Source organism: Ahaetulla prasina, chromosome 7 (assembly GCF_028640845.1).
Source record: "Ahaetulla prasina isolate Xishuangbanna chromosome 7, ASM2864084v1, whole genome shotgun sequence".
NCBI classification, from domain to species: Eukaryota; Metazoa; Chordata; class Lepidosauria; order Squamata; family Colubridae; genus Ahaetulla; species Ahaetulla prasina.
Window position 1 is genome coordinate 18,750,330 of NC_080545.1, and position 21,934 is coordinate 18,772,263.

The 21,934-nt window shown below is 38.3% G+C and overlaps 1 protein-coding gene across 1 annotated transcript in view; it reads left to right on the plus strand.

Moving 5' to 3' along the window:
* TBC1D22A (TBC1 domain family member 22A) overlaps window positions 1-8,286 on the plus strand; it is a 139,501-nt gene extending 131,215 nt beyond the window's left edge. Inside the window, exon 13 of the mRNA XM_058190068.1 lies at window positions 4,218-8,286. Within this exon, the coding sequence (XP_058046051.1) occupies window positions 4,218-4,346 (129 nt within the window). The 3' untranslated portion in view covers window positions 4,347-8,286. The remainder of the gene's footprint in view (window positions 1-4,217) is intronic.
* Window positions 8,287-21,934: the final 13,648 nt, after the last annotated feature.

Genomic DNA, 21,934 nt, shown 5'->3' on the forward strand with positions numbered 1-21,934 from the left:
TGACACATCCTTGATATTCTCTTCACCAATTAAGAAGCATTTGAATTACAAGACTTCCTCTTGAGTCTTCTGTTTCGGTTAGTCTATAAAATATTACTGTTTTTTTAATAATGTCTAATTTAGTAGGAGAATCCAGCTGGCTGCTTCACTCATGTAGACCTTATGAGCTTTACAGTTATTTATTGTTTGCCTCACCAGATCAAATAATTGACCCAAATAATTTCACCTCCTCTAGGGCATTATTATTTCTGACCTCAGTTTTACTGAACTGAAAGTCAAGGATAGGCAGACACTATTAGGGCCCTAAATACTTTCCTTGGCTTTCTGCTCAATCTGACTTTCATTACCTTTTTTTTTTTTTAGATTTTTCTAATTAAGAACTTAATTATATGAAAAACTGACATGCTCCAAAGAAAGTACCAGCCTCAAATGTCAACTTTATAACAATTCTCACAAGTCCCATGCATAGAATTAAAAAAAAAAAAATAGAAATATTAATTAACTCCAGCCCAGTTTGCACCACTTTGAAAATCTATAGTATTGTATTCCTTTTGAAATATTAACATGGTGAATAATATTCCTTTAATTTGTTAGGTTTATTTTCTACATCTTAAGGCAGTCGCTTATTTTGGCTGAAAGTTTAATGGAAGTTTGCTCTGTCAAAATGTCACCTTCCCGGTTTCACCGTCTTGGGAGCTGTCAATCCTACTTGACCAATTGTACAATCTGACAGTTGAGTCAAATATAACTATCACTTATTTTTTCTATTTTTGTTGCTAGGTCATCCAGATTTTGGCTAGAATTTTCCCTCCCCAACTAGTAACAGAGTTGTTAAAGAAATCACCTATATAAACTGCTTTTATGGATTCATTTGAGGTTTAGAATTATTCTGGAAACCTTGTCAAAAGTAGTATAGAGGAAGATGGACATAAAAAGTAATACTGTGCAAATCCAGGTCAGATTATAGAATTGTTCTAAAGGATAATAACATTTTTAAAGGCAGCATGAGTTTAGTATAAAGAATGAAATTACGTTCTATGAAATCTGTGGATTGCTTGATAAATATGACACAGTGCAGTACACAAATTTGATTTATTCACCACTGTGGGATAGAGTGAGAGACAATAAAGGAAGAAAGGAGAAATAAAACTTCCATAAAATATATACTAGCGGTAGTCAACCTGGTCCCTACCGCCCACTGGTGGGCGTTCCAGCTTTCATGGTGGGCGGTAGGGGTTTTGTCAGATACTGAAGCACTTTCCTTTTTTTAAAATTTAATTGACTTTTTTCTTAGGAAAAAATTCATAGCATTATTTTAAAACATTTTCATTAGGTTTTCATAAAATTCCCCGTGACAATTTAAATTTCTGAAAATATACTATTTGTATTGCCTGTGCATAAGTTTAGTTCACGTTACATAAGTGAAACTAAATGGCGCTATAGTGTGACCGCAAACAAAAGAGCCTCGTCCCAGAATAGCTCGCGCATCTCCCCCCACAACACCCAGCTGTAACAGACAAGCAGAGCTGGTAGCTGGCGCCCCCCCTCCAAACCCAATCCACGATGTGCGAGAGGCATGTGCAGACAATACACGGCATATTACTGTGGAACCAGTGGGCAGTTAGAAAATTTTACTATTAACAGAGATACAAAAGTGGGCGGTAGGTATAAAAAGGTTGACTACCACTGATATAGATGATTTTTTTTAATATATAGAATTGAGTGGGGGAAAAGGTCAAGCCATCTTCCCCCTGGTCACATGACCACCATTTTATTATGCTCAGAAACCTCATAAACTGCATTTATGACTGGTGGCCAAAAGCTCTGCGGTCATGTATTCGACCTTTGCAATCTTCTCTGCTGGTTCCCCTGAAAGTCAATGGAGAAGCTAGCAAGGAAGGTTATAAATTCAGATTTAGATCTGTTCCTCTAGCCCAGTGTTGGCTAACCTTTTTGCCATCGCATGCCAAAAGCGGGGGGAGCACGGGGAGGGGTTGCACCTGAGAGTGCCCGCACCCATAATTATATGCTCCCCACTCCCCATGCTTTTGGCACGTGATGGCATGGTGGGCCCAATAGACCCATTTTTTGCTCTCCCCAGGTTCCAGAGCCTCTCTAGGAGTTGGGGAAGGCAAAAACGGCCTTTCCCACCCACCCCCAAAGACCCTCCGGAAGCTGGAAATGGCCCGTTTGCCAACTTCTGATCCCACCGGAGCTGAGCTCATGTGCCCAGTGATATGGCTCGGTGCCACCTGTGACACGCGTGCCACTGGTTCGCCATCACGGTTCTAGCCCAAGAGAGGTTTCTTCCCCCTCTGTGTGTCCTCCCCGGCACTGGAGGAACTGACCTTGAATCTGTCAAAAACGCTAGCGAAGGTCATTATTCTGAATCTTTCAGAATGCTGGTGTTCACTAGTATTTTTTTCCAACATTTCCGCCTTTCGGTAGGGAAAAGGTAAGCTAATCGGGCAAGTCCCTACTTTTGTTCTCATGTAATGTGTTGGCTTGTGTGAAATGAGAGTAGAGATGATGAGCCATATACTTTCCCATTCGTTTTAGAGAGTTACCGATCTTACATCTATCCTTTATGTCAGAAAAAAAGCATCCATATTTTGTACAATTGTTATTAAACCCATGGCAGCAGTTCATTATAATAGCGTAGTTTTATTGGTATTACTTAAAACTTTGGTTTAATATTTGTTCTACTTTGATACAAAGCTGACACATTATTTGTGTTCTTTTACAGCTAGTCCATGTCAATATTAGGATGTCTTAACTATTAATAGCTGGCTTAGTTTTAAAAGAATTCATTTTACAAATGCTTTTCAAGTTTTTAAAATATGTCTGAATAATATTATTACAGGTTATGTTGATCTTATTCCTAAGAACAAATTTGTTCTTAGAAATAAAATGCTTAGCCATTTGAGAAAGCAGATAGTGAGCAACAATTAAACTAGCATGAATTATCTAGTGAAACAAAATCTATTTCCCACTGTTTAAATTGGCAAACTATTTGTTTCCTTCAGATTTCTATCTCTTGGTTCTTAAATGTACGTATCTTTGGAGCAGTTGTTCACATCTAGAGATATGATGGTGTTTATATGCTTGGTTTTAACATTATTTCATTTAGGGATCCAGTTTTTGAACTGGACTGATCAGACAGCATTCCCTGTCAAGAATTCTTGAAGAAATAACTGATATTTAAAGATGCTTTGTGTTGTTATACTTTGCAGCTGTCCTGGAAAAAATATTTTGTTGTCATTGTTTGTTGTGAAGTTGTGTCCGACCCATTGCGAGCCCATGGACAACCTTCCCCAGGCCTTCCTGTCCTCTACCATCCTCTGGAATCCATTTAAGTTCATGCTGACTGTTTCAGTGACTCCATCCAGCCACCTCGTTCTCTGTCGTCCCCTTCTTCTTTTGCCCTCAATCTTTCCCAGCATTAGGCTCTTCTCCAGTGAGTCCTTCCTTCTCATTAGGTGGCCAGAGTATTTGAGCTTCATCTTCAGGACCTGGCCTTCTAAAGAGCAGTCAGGGTTAATCTTCTCTAGGACTGAGCTGTAAAAAATATTTACAGAAATACTATTCATGTACAATATATTGAATAAATAAAAAGTTAGATAATAATGTTGTAAACTGTACTTTTTCCAACCTGCTATCCTTCAAGGATATTTGGCTTCAATTTTCACCCTAAATTATTAGTAATTAATACTAAATTAGTACATATGCCATAATTCCATATTGTCTGGACAGTACTGGACAATATATTAGAAGAAGGTTTCTGTAGATCAGTTCTAGTTGTATATGAAATTAACACATAACACTGTTTGAGTGTGTAGGAAGATTAGTTCATTCCAAGTGAGAAAGGGTTAATTAAAGAAACAGTTTTTGCCATTAACCAATGAGTTTGAATTTCTCTTTTTACTCATTCTACTGGACTTAAATAGAATTTTGCCTTGGTTTTTTTTTCCTGTTCTGAATTGCTGCTTTATTAATATGGCCATGCAGTTTCACTGGTTGTCAGAATATTTGATCTTGAATCACAAATGACACGCTCAGTATTTTAGCTGCACTTTTTACGGATCTACCGTACATGTTGAAAGAACTCAAATTTGATGAACCCGATCTTGAAGTTTTAGATTGATACTGAAAAACCAACCAGTGAAGTTAACAAAATACATCTTTTGATTTATTTCTCTTCTTTTTCTTCCTACCAGGAGCTACTAATATTTTTACAGAATTTGCCTACGATGCACTGGGGAAACGAAGAAATCAGCGTTCTCCTTGCTGAAGCCTACAGATTGAAGTTTGCATTTGCAGATGCTCCGAACCATTACAAGAGATAAAAAAAAACATATACAAAATGTGGCTCTGATTGTGACATCAAGTTTCCATATTGTGGTTGTGCTGGCACACAATTGTCTACAGTTTCTATATTACTGTTGAGCAAGAAGCTATTGGATTACCAAAGAAATGAGAATACAGGCTTAGGGGAAAATCTTGTGTACTTAAAAAGAAATATTCTTGTTCACTGATTAAAAAAAATTAAATTTTATTTTCATTATGGTCCCTTTTTTCTTTGGTAATTGAGTTACCATGCGAATGAATAAAGTGTGCTAGGGATCTAAAGACTGATTGTGTTGTCTCCATCAGTTTTATTCCTAGTCAATTATGTTCAACATTTTGATGGAAGCATTTTTGGTGTCTGAGGTGCGTGCAAGCTAATAAAAATAATCAGTCTTGCATTAAAAGTGAATACAAATAAATTAGACAAGAAGGTCATGTAGCGGTGGTTGAACACTTACTTTGTTCGCAAACACAGGATATTTAACTCCTTTTAATAGAAAGCTTGTTTACACAATGAAATCCAGGAGTAGATTTTTATGGAACACAATATTTAAAACTTGAAAATAATGCCACATGCGTGATCAAATGAGATCCTTGGACGTTTTACTCAGCAGTGTGCAGATAATGTTTACTATGTTATTTGACTTTAGAGTTTCCAAAACATATTGACTACAGAATAGGAAATAAGTTTTGTTTGCCATAATGTATTACTTAAGCTAATGGTTTAAAACCTATTTGTGCATGTAGATCTTTTAGTTTCAATATTTTTCTAATTAAAATCTTACTTTATACATGAAAAATATTTTTTGATGTGCTGCTGCATTATGTTGAATTTATAATATGATGGGGCACTTGATAATGTAATTTGGTGTGAGTGTGGGTATACCTCAGCTCTTAGAATATAAGCATGGAGTTGCAGTGTGCTAATCAGATTTAGAAAATTGGACTGATGAAGTCTCCTCAACTGTACTCTCTTGCAACCATCATCCAGAGTTCTTGATTAATTAAGAGCCAATTTATATAAAAATATGTATCGTTAGCAGCAACTTATTGAAGGAATTCAGTGAAAGGACGTGGTTAGTAATATAAATGATTTGGCTTTCTAAAATATTCACCAACCATTAATTTTTTGAAGCATCCAATTTAACAGACTCAAGCAGTTAATGTTTCCACTGCAATATGTATATATTGCAAAAGTAGCAATGATACCATTATGTGTCTAGTATACCAGATCATCTAGTCCTGAACCAATCTGAACTATAAATGGAATAAGATAATATTAGGAGCTCTTCATGTGTGCCTTTAAGTCTTTATTTGAATGCCTTAGTCTGGTTATATATGTTAACTTCCTTTTTGAATGGACAGATGCCAAAATACATGATAATTATAGGCAATAGCACTATTTATCTGGCCTTTCATAGGCTGCACAGATGTTTTAAAAGTTTCTTGTTTAAAAGACATTTTGTTCAGTGGAGCATTTGCCATCTTCTCATTCTGATATTGTTTAACTATGCCTTCGGATTGTGTTGGGCTACAACGTGATTGTGAAACATATTCCAGTTCCATTTGAGTTCCTCATTTTCAAATGCATGCTTTTTAACAACTTTATTCAACAAAGCAGAATAGTTCTGTTATTGTCTTAACACAGATGCACAATCACAAAGAGGATACAATTTATGAGAGCTTTCAGGTCAATAGTGATCTGAGGGGGCTGCATTCTTGAGGAATTACACCATCCCTTTCTGTTAAGGTGTCTGTGTTAATTCTAATCCTTTCATCCATCTACTAATATACCATGCATAGTCATTTACTGCCAATGTATTCCAATAGATTCTTGACTTTAATCATATCATGGAAATGACATTTAGTTTTTCAGAATTCCCCTCAACCCCACTAAGTTTGTAAGGTAAAGGGAGATTCTTAGCCAGAAGAGTTAAAGGCAGGGGTGAAATGCTACCGATTTGGACCGGTTCTGCCGTTATGGGTAGGGAAAATTTTGATTGGCCCTACCCACCTGCCCTCCCGCTCCTCTCACCTCTCCTATATTCTGTTGTTTGTTAGCTCAGCTGATTCGCGCAGCAGAGTGATTGCCACCTCAGCTGAGCTAAGAAAAAGCAAATGAGTCTTAGTCTCATTTGCCCTCAGCTAGAATAATAAAGGGAAATTTTCTGCCGCTTTTTTCCTCCCCCCACCCCCAAGCAGGGAAAGGAATACTAGCTTTAATGAGATATCTGGACATTCAGCCAAGAGCAATTATCACCTCCTTAAAATGTTGGGAAGCTGCAAACCACCTTGCCTGAATTGAGAAACTGCCTCAAAAGAAACTGCCTTTTGCTTCCTGTGGAACAAAAGCAGAGAGCCTCTTCCAGGGAAGATTTCTCTGTCTTCTATTTCTCTTCCACAGCAGAACAAAAAAAGCCTCTCCCTGTGAAGGCTTTTCCAGTTCTTTATTCTGATTTTCTTCTGGAGCAAAAGAAAGCTCTTTCTAGTGAAGCAGTTCCACTGATTAATAGTTCTCACTGTCAGGAAGTTTTTTCTTAATTTTACATTGCTTCTCTGTTTCTTCAGTTTTCATCCATTGCTTTTTGTTTTGCCTTCTAGTGCTTTGGAAAATACATTGCCCCCCCTTCTTTCTGGCAGCCCCTTAAAAGCCTGTTGCCTATCACACTCTTGGGCAAAGCATGTGAGCCATTTCCCCGTTTCAGTGGTCCATGAAAATACATCTATAGTATGTAGATAATAAACTTGAAAAAAGATGAACAACATTTTTACAGAACTATAGATATGTTGATGCTGGGTGTGACAAGGAATGGCTGGGCGGGGAGGGGCCAGGCGAGGCACCCCTTGACGTGAATGACATTGAGTTGGCCACGCCCACCTGGTCACATGACCACCAAGCCACACCCACAGAACCAGTAGGGAAAATTTTTTAGATTTCACCACTGATTAAAGGTTTTTTAAACGTAAGGATACTTTAAAGTTCAGTGCATTATTATTTTTAAATTGTCAGATTGTGTCAAATAAAATAAATAAACCTTCCCTGCCCTCAAGGGGAAAAAAAACACACCAAACCAGCTGAAATGCAGTGAGAGTGAAAATTGTATGAATCATTAAAAAAGAAAATAAGATATAGAGCACATGGATTTGTACTTTTTAAATTGTATAATTTGCATAGGAAATTTCTCTTATGTAAAATGGGTCTGTTTTACTGTGTTAAATGTATTTGGAGAAATGAAAAAAATGTTAATTCCATTTGATATGACTTGCAGGCTTTGTTAGGATCGTTATTGCTTCCTCTTCAAAACTGAATATTATTTCATGCTGTGAAAAAAACAACAACCCTTGAGTACATCAGAAACAAAGGGCGTCTCTATCCTCCAATGTTGTTTTATAAAAATTGGGTATTAAGACAGCTGATATCATTCTGGCCATATGATATATTATCTGTGTACTTATTTTTTTTTCCTTGAAATTGTGTCTTGATTTTGTTGTATAACTCAGGAAAAGTGCCATCCCAACCAGCTGTTATATGGAAAAAATATTTCTGCCACTTTTACATCCCTTTGTTAAAATTTTGAATTGCTCTCTAATATCAATATTCTTCCATTTAAGATTTACTAATGTAGAAAAGATATTGGAACAATTCAATAATTTAGCATGATCTGTAATGTTATATTGAAGGCTTAATGCTGCCTTGTCATAAATGCAATATTAAATGTACAGTGCATATAACCGATTTCTATCTATAGTATATGCTTAGTAATGTAAATAAGAACAATGTACTAAATATGTAAATATAAAATATGAAAGATACAGCTATCTTGCAATCACCTGTACATCTCAAATATACTATAACAAACTAGTTGCACTAGTCTTTAATTTCATATGGAAAAGCCCATAGATTTGTATTACATCAATAAAAATGTAATTAATACCCAAGATTTTGTATATATGTGTCTTATTATATAATTTTTGGAATTAATATGAATAATAATAAAATGAATAAAACTTTCTATGTCAGAATAACTAGGTATAATAGAGGAAAATCTTAAGTATTTTGAAATTATTGTAATGATAAAATTGTATGATGAACGCAAAATGCTGCCAAGTATATAAAAATTACTAGGAGGGAGAGAGAGAGAAAAAACAAAGTTTTGCAAACAAAGCCATAGAGATAGTGTGGTTAGATTTCAGTACTGACATCAAATACTGACCTTGTGTTTCTCATTTTTGCTCAGCGTTTTAGGACAATTGAGGCAATGCAATATATCTTTAAAAGCATATTTAATGAAATATAACTGCTGTTATATCTGTTTGCTTTTTTACATAACTATTTTTGTCCGACAAGGCTTTTAAGAATTAAAAAATAGGTCTCGGATGGCTGAAGGGGAAAAATATAACTTTATGTTGAAAATTGCAAAAATGAGATGATTCATTCCAGGTCAAAGAACAGGATTTTAAAATTTAAGTTTTAAATTGTGGTTTGTTTGTTTTTTGTCAAATTCAATTTGACAACCCAATTCCTTTCTCACCCACCTTTTTTGTCATTTAGTAACCTTCCTTATAATAGCTCTACAGATTATACTACCTGTTCTGTAAAGATCCTTTTCATTTATGTAGGGATTTTTGTTTTAAATGCCCTTTTTAAAAAACAACAACCGTAAAACACAGTGGCAAAATGTATGTGCAAAAGGACCCTGTTTTCTTTTGATTGTCTTATCATTGCAATCACATTGCAACTAGTGATTCATATCATACTTGAAGAAAATGTTTTTTTTGGGGGGGGGTTGTTTTCTTACTAAAGTATTGGAGACTCTTCACTAAAAGAACATTTTACAGAAATCATAATAAATTAATCCAGCTTTGCATGGAGTCCTGCAGAGAAGAATCAGAGGAGATATATAGGTTTATCAAATTCTAAGGAGAAAATAATAACATTAATCATTTACTTGGCATTCTTCATGCATATGATTTATTATTTCACTTTATAAACCTTGTTTATTAAGAACCGGTGTACAGATAGCACATATCTCTACGGCTAAGATAATGATAGTAGTCTTTCAATTTCAAATTATCTCCTGCCCATTAACCAGCAGGGTCACATCAAGGAGGTCTGCAGAAAGTGTGGATTTATTGAAGAAGGATTATTCTGGAAAACAAGTTTTTTTTTATTGTCTTGATGGTTAAAGGAACATCTGAGAAGCTTATTCTGATATATGTATTTCATCTAGGTGTTTATGTTTTTAATATATATCTTCTGGGATTTTAAGCTTCTGCTGGAACATTATCAAAAAAGATAAAACTGGAGCAAAACAATCTAGCATAACATCCATATTGTGGCAGACACTGAAAAGTATAAAATAATCTAGCGAGAAACTCAGATTTCTTGGTCCAAAAGCAAATGAAACATCATGCTAGGGTAGCAATTTAATGTTGAGCCTGAAATTGGACACATCTCGACCCTCATCCAGTCCAAAACTTTTTATATATATAATTTTTTAAATTTTGGCTGGCTTTAAATCGTCAAAATGAAAAACAAGGACAGCTAATATCACACTTTGAGGATACTTGTTTAACTGTGATTTATTGAGGAGCAGGTGGCCAGATTCAATTCAACATGCTGAGCCAATAAGCCACAGTTGGGTGCATATAACACAGCACCAAAATTAACTCTTTAAAGACGACTGAATGCACCCACTAATGCTCATATCCGCAACACTCCTTTGATTTTATATTTTGTTTGGAGTTAAAACCATCTGAAAGTTTTACGCCCTCCTTTGGAGCAATATTCCAGGTTCTCTTTGTCCTTTTGGGGGCCTGGTGTTCTTTTATTTATATAGTTCAGAAAGGCAGAGCATATTAACATGTGCTCTAGCAAGAGTTTGCAATAATTCTGGATGGCGTCTCTCCATTTCTTTCCAACTTTGGTCATTGCTATACTGTTTCCTTGGGCTCCTTGCTGTGGCCTGATCTGTGGAGAGAGACTGCCAAGGCTGGAAGGTAATTACCCATCCTGTGTCCCTTATGGGCAGCCCTAGGATTCTATTGATGGAACTTGCTAACAATGAAGTTGTATTTTTATGCTTGGCAATGATCAGCACTCTGGACAGAGACCAAGAGATGGTGAAAGTCCCAAAAATCTGCCAATGCATCGTGTGTGCCTGCTACACTGAATAATTAAAACAATTTAATTTGAAATGCTTCCATTTGCATTCTCTGGCTTTCATTTCCCATATTAAGAGATTGCACCAGGCAATGAAAACCAAAATGGATTTTGCTGATTTTTCAAGTCCATTTGCATTAACTTGTTCCACTTTGAAAAGTCGGACTGCATTTAAGTCATTGGATTTCTTGAAGATCGTTGTGAGATGCAGCTAACATGCTTCCTCCTGGGAATGTAGTACAGTGCAGAACGTCTAATTGAAGGCATTTTTTTTTCCTATTATCAACAAATGTTTTTTAGTCCTTTGGATTGGAAAATCTATTATTTATTATATTTCTGTTTTCTGTCTGTCAACCAAAGGTTTATTATTTTCAGTAGCTGATTAGAAGCATTCATGCCCATTTTCTAAGAATCCCCCTGAACCATTTTATTGTTCAGTAAACTGTCTTGCTGGGTGTGGCAATTGTTTGAAAGTGAAGATCTGTGATATGTTGGAGAATATATGGTTAATCATGGGACAAAGTAGGCCGTGTGGCATCTAATTTATTCAGAACATCCACAAACACTTGGAGAATTCACGAGGAATAGGACAATGCAGAATTTGGGTTACCTGGCACTCCAATAAAAATTAAGAAAGCAAATCTGGATTTAAATGAGCTACAATTTAAACTTTATACTGGAGCAGTGGGAGTATTTTACTCATTCTCCTCTGTCAAACCATTTTCAGTCTGTTTCTACTAAGTTTACGACGTTACTCAAATATGTTCTTTGGGTTTGTTTCTATTTTGGTTTTTGATGTTCTGCATCAAACATCTTCCATTTGGGAAATTACTATTTAAAGCATATTTAAATAAATGGTTCCTTTGATGATACTCTGCTAGAGAAATACTTTTTTAATTTAAGCTAGTCTATTATCTTGAATTTTTTAAAAATAGTTTCATAGGTTCTTGGAATAAAATTGTCTTTCCAGCAAACTGCTTATAATGAGGTAGTCATAACTTGTGAAGCTTTTCTCATATGTTTGAACTCTGATGTTATTTAGTTTGGGATAATTTCTGGACCCTTGACTATGATGATGGTTATTGCCATCATCCTAACAGAATGGCTGAAGAAATGGAGGTGATCAGCATCAAATGCAAAGAAGGTTGATAAGAAAAAGGACAAACAGCAGTGGCTCTGAAGAGTAGAAGAAGGAAAACAATAAAAGAGTGATAAGAGAAATAAAGAAAAACTGTTAAAGGACAAAGCTTCCCAAAACGAAAGTCGAAAGCAAAACAAGAAACAACCCCTTAAAACGGGTGAAATCTAAAAATTTTCCCTACCGGTTCTGTGGGCGTGGCTGAATTGGTGGGTGTGGCTTGGTGGTCAGGTGGCTGAATGGGTATAGTCAATAATAATAAATAATAAAAATAATAAAGTATACAAAACTTGGGAAGCACCGGTCTACCTTTTTTAAAAATAGAGGCCCCGATCTACCAAGTGCCTTTTACTGAGAGGCCCCGGTCTACCAAGTGCCTTTTTTTGGCAGGCATTGGTCTATCTTCTTTAAAAATAGAGGCACTGGTCTACTTGCTGCCTACAGCGCTGATCAGCTGTAGTGCGGCCCTTTGAAGTGCCACGGCAGTCATTTAAGGCCATTTGCAGCTATATCACCACCGAGAACTTCAGGGACAGAGAAGAGGAACAGTGAGGCTGGGCAGTGGGGGAGGCAGGGATTTTTGCTACCGGTTCTCTGAACTAACTGCCCCCATCACTACTGGATCGCGCGATCCGGTCCAAACTGGGAGCATTTCACCCCTGCCTTAAAAGCTACAGCAATGCTAATGGATTGAAATTTCTTACCTTGGAATTTGCACATTGTTTTTCAAAACAAAAAGTAATCATTGAGTGACCCTTGCTAAGACTAATTATTGTTTACATGCTGGCTGGAAAATTCTGGGAATTGAAATCCACCCATCTTAAAAGTTGCGAAGGTTGAGAAACACTGGTTTACTATCTATTGCCATTGTCCTTCAGCATTTCTTATCCTTTGTCAGGTTAACTCAAACACCACAGCTATCCAGATATTTTTTTATTTTATTTATTTTATTTATTTTGTCACAACAGTATATATAAGCATAAGCATGAAGTAACTATATAATATATAAGCATATATATGAGTATAAGTATCTAATAACTATATAAATTGGATATAATGAAAGGAAACAGTAGGACAGGAACAGTAGGCACACTTGTGCTCTTATGCACGCCCCTTAAAGTCCTCTTAGGAATAGGGTGAGGTCAACAGTAGACAGTTTTTGGTTAAAGCTTTGGGAATTTTGAGTAGATACCACAGAGTCTGGTAGTGTGTTCCAAGCATTAATAACTCTGTTACTGAAGTCATATTTTCTGCAATCAAGATTGGAGCAGTTAACATTAAATTTAAATCTATTGTTTGCTCTTGTTTTGTTGTGATTGAAGCTGAAGTAATCCTCAACAGGAAGGACATCAGCTTCAATCACAACAATACAAGAGCAAACAATATCTGTGGAGTTATCTGAATTGAGCCGTCACTAGAAGGAAAGTCACAATATTCAGTGCTGCAAATGTAAATTAGGTTTTTAAAATAGATATCCCAATTGTTTTTGTCAGTCCTCAAGTTTTATTACTTTAACCACAATGGTTGAAGTTTATCAATTTATAACATTTCTTTCAGCTGATAGCTTGATTGAAAGCTGCAGTAAACAAATAATCACAGACTCCTCCTCTTTTACAGTGTGGTGCTTTACAGGTATTCTGGGATTATGTCTTCCCCAAAACCCCAGCAAGGGTGGTCTTTGGCTGAGAATGTGTTTTGCTCCCGAAACATCTGAAAGGGTGACAAGAAAAGAAAAGCATGTTGGTGATATAAGCTGAAATCGGTTTTAAATGAAGCTCTGTCAGACTTTGCAGCAGCAATCGCATCCAGAAAGCATACACAGGCAACTGATTCAGGATTCATTAACTTCTCTTTATATACATAGCACATCAGTAAATATACAATACCAAAATCAGAGGAGAGAAGTTTTCAATTTGAGTTCAGAGAGCAGACTAGTTTCAGTTTCAGTTCTCAGCACAGCACTCAGAGCTAAGCACAGCTAAGCCACGCCCACGTCTCAGCTCCCATTGGCTGACCTTGTTACTAAGCCCTATTCATTGGCTGACCTTGTTACCATGTCTCTGCCAATCATGAATTCATTGACAAGCTCAGATGGGGTTTTATTCATTTCACTCTGTGCAGCTTCTTACTGTGTTAGAACTCCTTCTTTCCATTCATTTATTTTTGGTTTTATACACCAACTCTTCCATTTGCTGGCTTTTCTCAGAAAACAACACGAATTCTGCTCTCTTTGGAGACCTGATCTGGTTAAATTATTTAACATGGCAAGGATTTGAACATCTTTTAAAAGGAAAGAAACATAATCTTAAACCGATGGCCTGGAGTTTTGCAGTCAAAGAGATAGTTCCTCTGTGTCTTCTCTCTCTCTCTTTCTCACTCTAAGGGAGGGATGAGGAAGATAATCTCCAATTAAGCTTTGGAGGCTCCACAGATAGAAGCAGCAGTTATTTCTATTCTGTTTCTACAGGCTGCAAATCAGTTGTGGTCTGCCAGCAGCCTGCGGAGCTGGCAATGGAATCGGACAGCGATGAGGCTGAGGTGGGGCCAGGGCCATCGGGGAGTGAGGTGCAGACTTCAGAGCCTCCAGAGACTGATAGCAGTGAGGCAGAGGAACAGGAGGAGCCTGTTCCTAATGCACGCATGAGAAGAGCTGCCAGAAGGCAAGAACAGCTCAAGCAAAGAGGACAACTGGGGATTAGGGCCAAGAGATGATATGGCTTAAAACAGACCAGCAACGGCGTTTGGGCTTTGCTGGAAAACAAAGTTGGTGGCTTCGTCTACTTGCATTTATTTTTGTATCGGTGACTTCTGAACGTTTGCCAAAAAAGGCCTTTGGCAGTTTGCCTAACTGGACCAAGGTTTGCGATAGGACTGAGGAATTTGTGTTGGGAGGAATTTGCTTTAATTTAGTTGAATTACGCTGGGAATGAAGTAATTCTCAGCTGTTTGAATGAAGTTTGTTTTTTCACTGACTGAGTTTCCTACTACCTACTTGGGTCTGGGTCACAACAATTAAGTAGCTCAATGTGCTTTGAAAAATATGGTGCTTTGATTACCTTGAATCATGTCTATCTGTATGAATGACCAGATTTGGAATAGAATCAAATCTTAATTCAAGACCTCAGCAAGAGTGGTTGGTGGTGTGTGTGAACTCAGGTTTTGACTTCCAACTCTTCCTAGAAGCAATACAAGATAAACACGCTCCAACCTCAAGTTTTTGCGTTTACACATTAATATATAACTAGCCATTTCTATAACACCAAATCTTTCTAATCAACAAAACCAAGATCAAAGTTTCATTTTTTTTCTTCACAAGCACAAATTCCAGAAGTGATGTCCAAATAAGAACATATTTTCCTCTTCAAATAAAGTAATCAATTTAGCCAGGAAGATAAACCAATTCCTGCTTTATTTTCCTGGCTATGGAAATCATGAGTATTTCTATTTGCACCTAGTAATCTTTATGCACTGTCACCATTTTTATTTACAAAATTTATTGTAGTCTTTCATATTCTTTGGCCTTACTGAGAAAAAATGTTTCTATTTTTTTATGTGATGTGTTTGGAGATACATGGACCTATTAATGGCATTGATATCTGCCTGCCTTTTCCTGGTGGACCACCAGGAATGACCACCTGGAATTGGAAACCTAGCCAGGTTGGAATCATTGTTCCTCTCAGACTCCTTCATTTTGGACTCTTCCTTGGGCTGCTGGCTTTGAGAGGGTGGAATGATATGGTTCTCCAGTTCCCACAGACTTACATCTATAGCAGGAGGCCTATATGCAGGTCTATTTAGTTCAGTTTAGTTTAATTTGATTTCTATACTGCCCTTCTCCCAAAGGACTTACAGCCAGATAAAACACAATTATACATGTAACATAAAAGTTTAAAAAACCTGTTAAAAAACTAATACAATTTGGCCGGGTTTGGAAAAAGTTTGCCAGAAGGTGGCATTGCTACCATTCTATCTTCTATGGGTGGCAACTCATTGTTGGTCGGTATGGCATGGCATGGGTCTTTGCAACGATTTTGCTTTTTGACATTTATTTCATGTAATATATGTATTTATTCGTATTGTTTTAATTGTATTTATATTTTATGCTCTACCCCATCTAAAGTCATTTGTTGAGATGGATAAAATAAAATAAAATAGAGAATTAAAAGTCTTAAGACCCACATGGACACATTTGTAGAGAAAAAACTTACGTTCAGTAGAGTTAAATGGAAATGAAATATCTGAAGTATACTTCTGATCACCTACTTAAGGTTTAAATATATGCAAACTAAGTACACATTTACAGCAGCAGCAACTAATTATAGCAAAACTACTCTACCTTGGCTAAACTAATTAACACTTGTAATGGAACAGTAGACCATTGTCTATATTCATGTATGTACACACAAATAAAATTAAACATTCCTTCTAATTATTTCTAACTGAATTTGTTCATGCTGGAAACTTTCAGGACCAGCACAGTACCTAGAGAAATGTAAATGTTCCTGTTATTTATTTATTTTAACATTACAACATCTTATATAAAACAATATATGGAGGAGGTATTCAGAAACCAGCTGGAGTGAACTTCAGTGTTAACTGCATCTCCACATGGTTGAAGCTAGTTTTTAGTTCATCAGAAAAATAGGAAGAGTTAAAATATAATATGTACCGGTAGTTCTATAAAGAAATACTTAAAACATTATGATGATTTTACATGGATAACTAAGAATTTTAAAACTTCAAAACCATCAAGATTGATGGGTGTTGCGATCTGCCAGCAGTCTGGCAGTGGAATCGGACAGTGAGGAGGCTGGGGAGGACAATGGGTCAGTCCTGGAGTCTGGGGAAGGCCCAGACGAGGGCTCTGCATTGGAGGCAGAAATGGGGCCAGGGCCCTCTGGGAGTGATGCATGGACTCCAGAGCCTCCAGAGGCGGACAGGAGAGAGGCAGAGGAACATGAGGAGCCTGATCCTAGTGCACGCATGCAAAGAGCTGCCAGGAGGCAAGAGCAGCTAAAGCAAAAAGGATGAGTCGGGAGTAAGGCCAGGAGATGATTGGCCCCTCCCATAAGTCTTAAAAGAGCAACAAAGGCTATTGGGCTCTTTGTAGGAAAGCAATGTTGATACATCTTTTTCTAGTCGGCATCTCTTCTTTCTAAACTCTGTGGGGCTTTGCCAAGAAAAGCCTTTGGCAGGGTGCCAAAGAAGACAAAGTTTTGTGATAAGGCCAAAGGACTTTGTTTTGGTAACCATCTTTAAAGCGCTCCATGGCATAGGGCCGGGCTATTTACGGGACCGCCTACTGCTACCGAATACCTCTCACCGACCCGTGCGATCTCACAGAGAGGGAGTCCTCAGGGTGCCGTCAGCTAGGCAGTGCCGTCTGGCGACACCCAGGGGAGGGGCCTTCTCTGTGGGGGCTCCCACCCTCTGGAACGAACTCCCCCCAGGACTTCGTCAACTTCCGGACCTCCGAACCTTCCGTCGCGAGCTCAAAACACATTTATTCATCTGCGCAGGACTGGATTAGATTTTAAATTTATATGGGATTTTAATGGGTTTTATTATTTACTATTTATATTGCTTTTTAATAATCTGGCTAGGTAGAATAAGTTTTTTAATTGTTATTTTAATCTGTATTTATATGTATTTTTACTTGCCTGTGAACCGCCCTGAGTCCCTAGGGAGATAGGGCGGTATATAAATGTGAACAAATAAATAAATAAATAAATAAATAAGCTGAGAATGAAGTAATTCTCAGCTGTTCTAATAAAATATGTTTGCTTAGGACTGATTGTGTCTGGCAATAACTACTTGGGCCTAGGTCACAACAGTGGGTCACAAAAACACACACATATACAAATATATCATATATTTATTATTATACCCCTATTTATGAAATTCAGCCCATTCCTCCTCTAATGAAGCTTTCTTCTTCTTTACAATCTAGAATGGGACCAGGTCACTTGATTACTTCTTTTAGAAACCAATGTTTGTCTCATGATGGTCTCTACACCTCCATGCATTCCTTTTATCTTCTTGCATATCTGAAAGCCACATCAAAGCCAGGTCAATTTTAATTCTCATTATAAGCTCTAGCAAACCAATCCCAAAGTACTGAGGTGGATTTCAAATTTTTTTACTACTGTTTCTGTGGGTGTGGCTTGGTGGGCGTGGTATGGATTGGTGGGTGTGGCTTGGTGGCATGGCAGGGGAAGGATACTGTAAAATCTTCATTCCCACCCCACTCCAAGGGAATGTTACTGCAAAATCCCCATTTCCTCCCAATCAGCTGGGACTCTGGAAGCAGAGAATAGATGGGGATGGTGCCAGTCAGAATTTTTACTACTGGTTTTCCGAGCTACTCAAAATTTCCGCTACCGGTTTTCTAGAACTGGTCAGAACCTGGTGAAACCCACCTCTGCCAAAATACACACTAACTGAAAGGAAGCGTTGAGGTACTGCCATAATGGGAACAACTTCCTGTAGCTTATTTGATCCTAGTTCAGCATACCAAAGGAGAAAAAGCACACATCTTCATTAACACTTCATTAAAATGTAGAAGCATAGGCTGAAAAGCTGGAGAAATATACTGCACATAACCCTGCTTATTAATGCAAGCACATTACAGGAAAACACAGTTAAGCAGAGTCCTAGAAAGGATGCACCATAATACCCACGGCAATTTCTGTAAGTGGTTTTGGGTGTTAGCAAAAAGAAAGGAGTAATAACACTATAAACAGAGGACGGGGAAAAAAATAGCCCCCTTTGATAGAACCTGCATGCAACTGATGTATATGGTCATCTCCATGTTAACAAATAATTGTAATTGAAATAGCAATACAATATCACCAGAGGGGAAGACTTGAAAGAATTACCAGATAAGCAGCGACTGTTCTGCGTTCAGTGTGGCCTTTATAACTGTTCGGATCAAGAACATATTCAAATGAGAGATTGTTCTCTGATAGCCTTTTGAAAAGAGGTCCCTTTAAATAGAGAATTGTTCTTGAGTTTTATAACTAAAGGACACTTTGAAATAGAAGAGGGCCTCTGACAGTCCTTCAAACAGAGGAACATTCATTGTAGGGCATGCAGTCCGCCTGTGATTGTAGGGCATGCAGTCCGCCTGTGATTACACCTATTGTAATGCTCCCTGTTCCATCTTTTAGCTGATTTTGAAGACTTACCTAATCATTTAGGCCTTCTCTGTTGGACAAATAGGTTTTCTTTTCATTTTTATTTATTAAGTAGGTTTCCATCCTGTCACACACAAACACACAAAAAGACTCTTAACAGTTTACATAAAATATGTTTTATTTTACCTTCCTTCCTTCCATCTCTTTATTTATATCTTTTTAAAAACTGCTTTTAATGTATTCTTTTTATTACGTGTTTTCTACTTTGCAAATCATCTTGAATGCTTTTGCACAGGGAGCAGCCTAAAACTCTATCCGATAACAGTAAAATAATGACAACTGTATGAATACGTTGATGAGGCTTGCCAGGAAGTGTGAAAAGGTAAGATTTGTTTGACCTCTCAAAAGAGTTCTGTATTTCTCAAATAAGCGTCTGTAGAATAGAATAGAACAGAATAGAATAGAATAGAATAGAATAGAATAGAATAGAATAGAATAGAATTCTTTATTGGCCAAGTGTGATTGGTCACACAAGGAATTTGTCTTGGGACATATGCTCTCAGTGTACATAAAAGAAAAGATACGTTCATCAAGAATTCTAAGGTACAACACTTAATGATAGTCATAGGGAACAAATAAGAAATAACTGTACTAACAGTTGAAGTTTAATCTTTATTATACAATCACTTATGCACTATATAACCTTTCCATGATTCCTTTCAGATACTACTTCCTCTGAAGAATTACAGTATTAGAATGGTAAACACCAACTGAACTGAATGCAGATGTTTGCTTTCCCAGGATAACCTATTATATACAAGATAGTTGTGAAGCCTTGTTCTGGGGAATAGGCCACCCAAATCTCAAAAAGGATTAGAGTTGCAAGAACAATCCCATTCCTGGCATTCTTGATCTTTTCCTTTTTTTGCCTGACTCTTGCTTGGGAGAAAGAGATAAGAGCAGGATGACCCTCCACCACATCACGGCTCGTCTCTATCTACCTCTGGGCCACAACATTATTCTTGAGGGAATATGTCAGAAATAATACGCTACGCCTCTAGTAACTATTTTGTAGTAACTTTAAGTTGAGGAAGTCATCATCTAGCCCAGTGATGGCTAACCTTTTTCTCATTGTGTGCCGAAAGTGCGCATGTGCTGGTACCAATAATGCAATGCGCCCCCCGTGCATGCATACACAACCCTCCATGCTCCCCCACCCCCCTCCATATATGTGCATGTGACCCCACTGCCCCCCATTTTGGGCCTAGCAGGCCTCCCTGCAGCCTCCTGGGTCCAAAAATGGGCTGTGGAAGGGGGTGCTGCACCCGCCCATGGTCCCTTGTCTCATGCATGCACACAACCCCCCTGCGCATGCGCACACATCTCCTGCATGCACCCCGCCCCCCACACATCCCAAAAATCAGCTTGCCGGCAGGAGGCGTGCACGCATACACGGTGAAACTGAGCTGGGCAATGGCTCGTGTGCCCGCAGAGAGGGCTCTGCATGCCAGCTGTGGCACGCGTGCCATAGGTTCGCCATCATGGATCTAGCCTTTTCACTCATTCACCCTTTCATGCCCCTGTTGGAGCATGAATCTGGGAAGTAGGATGATCCGGAGCTGGAGTTGAAGGAGATCGAGGGGGAAGCTTTGTTGGCTTTGGAGGAATGGGGCTGCCTCGTCCTGCTCCTCCCTACATTCCTCCAAATCCCCCCCAGGATTGGAAAGGCTTGTTAGCAGGGAGGAACAGGGGCAGGATACCGAGAGAGGACAAATGAGGAGCAACCAAACTCAGGCGATGAGCAAGGACCACCCCTCCTGATCCCCAAGCGGAGAGTGGAGAGAAGCACAGGCTGACCCGATGAATCGGGAGGAGAGCGCCCCGGCCCCCTTCACAAGGCATACCTGGGGACCAAGATTTAAGGAGACCCTGTGGGGAGGGGCGTTTGTCGGGAACAAATGCTGAATTGGTGGAGTTTTGTGTGCCGTTGCCCACCTTTGGCATTTCCTGGACTTCTTGCTTTATTCCTCACTTCCTGGACTTCGTGCCTTATTCCTTTGCTTCCTGGACTCATTGACTTATTCCTTTGCCCGACTGAATTTTTTGCTTTGCAGCAGTTGTGCTAACAGCTGCAGGACTCCTTGAAGCCAGAGGCTTCTGGAAGAGTGTGTGTGTGTGTGTGTGTAAGCACTTTGCTCTGGTACTTGCCACAAATGTGGGAGCATTTGGGGGAAAGTTGGAGCAATAAAAAGGTGGTTTGAACTATCAGCTGCCTGTGTTGCTTCTGTGACTTGCTTCAGGTCATCACACATCCTGTAATATAGTTTATATGGCTTCCCATGTTTAGTATGTATTTATTAAAGAAATTGATCTGGCACAGGAACACTGGAAGCTTTCATCTGAGGTGTTGGAGGAGGTCTGGAACTACCACAGCACACATAACCAAATAAATAAAAGGAATGTTGCTGCTGTTGTTATTTTCTGTTTAAGGATAACCAGTCTCAATGGTTAAGTAAGACGGCATTTACTAGATATTACAGAGTTCCAGAATTGAAGATCTGTAGGGTTGGAAAGGACCACATCAGGGGTGAAATGTTCCAGGTTCAGACCGGATCACTTGATCCGGTAGCAATGGCGGCGGGTGGTTCAGAGAATCGGAAGCAAAAATCCCTGCCTCCCCCCCCCTCGGCGCATGCCCAGCTGAGCTGCGCGAGCATCAGAGGTGATTTAAAAGCATTTTTTCTTCTGCTGAAAAATGCTTTTAAAAGTAAAAAAAAAAGCCTTTGATGATCGCACGGTTAAGCTGGGATCGTCAGAAGCTTTTTAAAGCATTTTTTAAACAATCTCTTCAGCCGAAGAGGTTATTAAAAAATGCTTTTAAAAGACTCCTCTGGCAATCCCAACTGAGTTGCCTGATCGTCAGAGGCTTTTTTTCTTTTAAAGGTTAAAAAAAATGCTTTTAAAAGAAAAGAAAAACCTCTGACAATCAGACAACTCAGCTGGGATCATCAGAGGAGCCTTTGAAAAGCATTTTTTCTACAACCTCTTCAGCCAAAGAGGTTGTAGAAAAATGCTTTTAAAAGTAAGAAAGAAAAGAAAAAAGTTGGCCACGCCTACACTGTCACATTACCCATCACCACCAAGCCACGC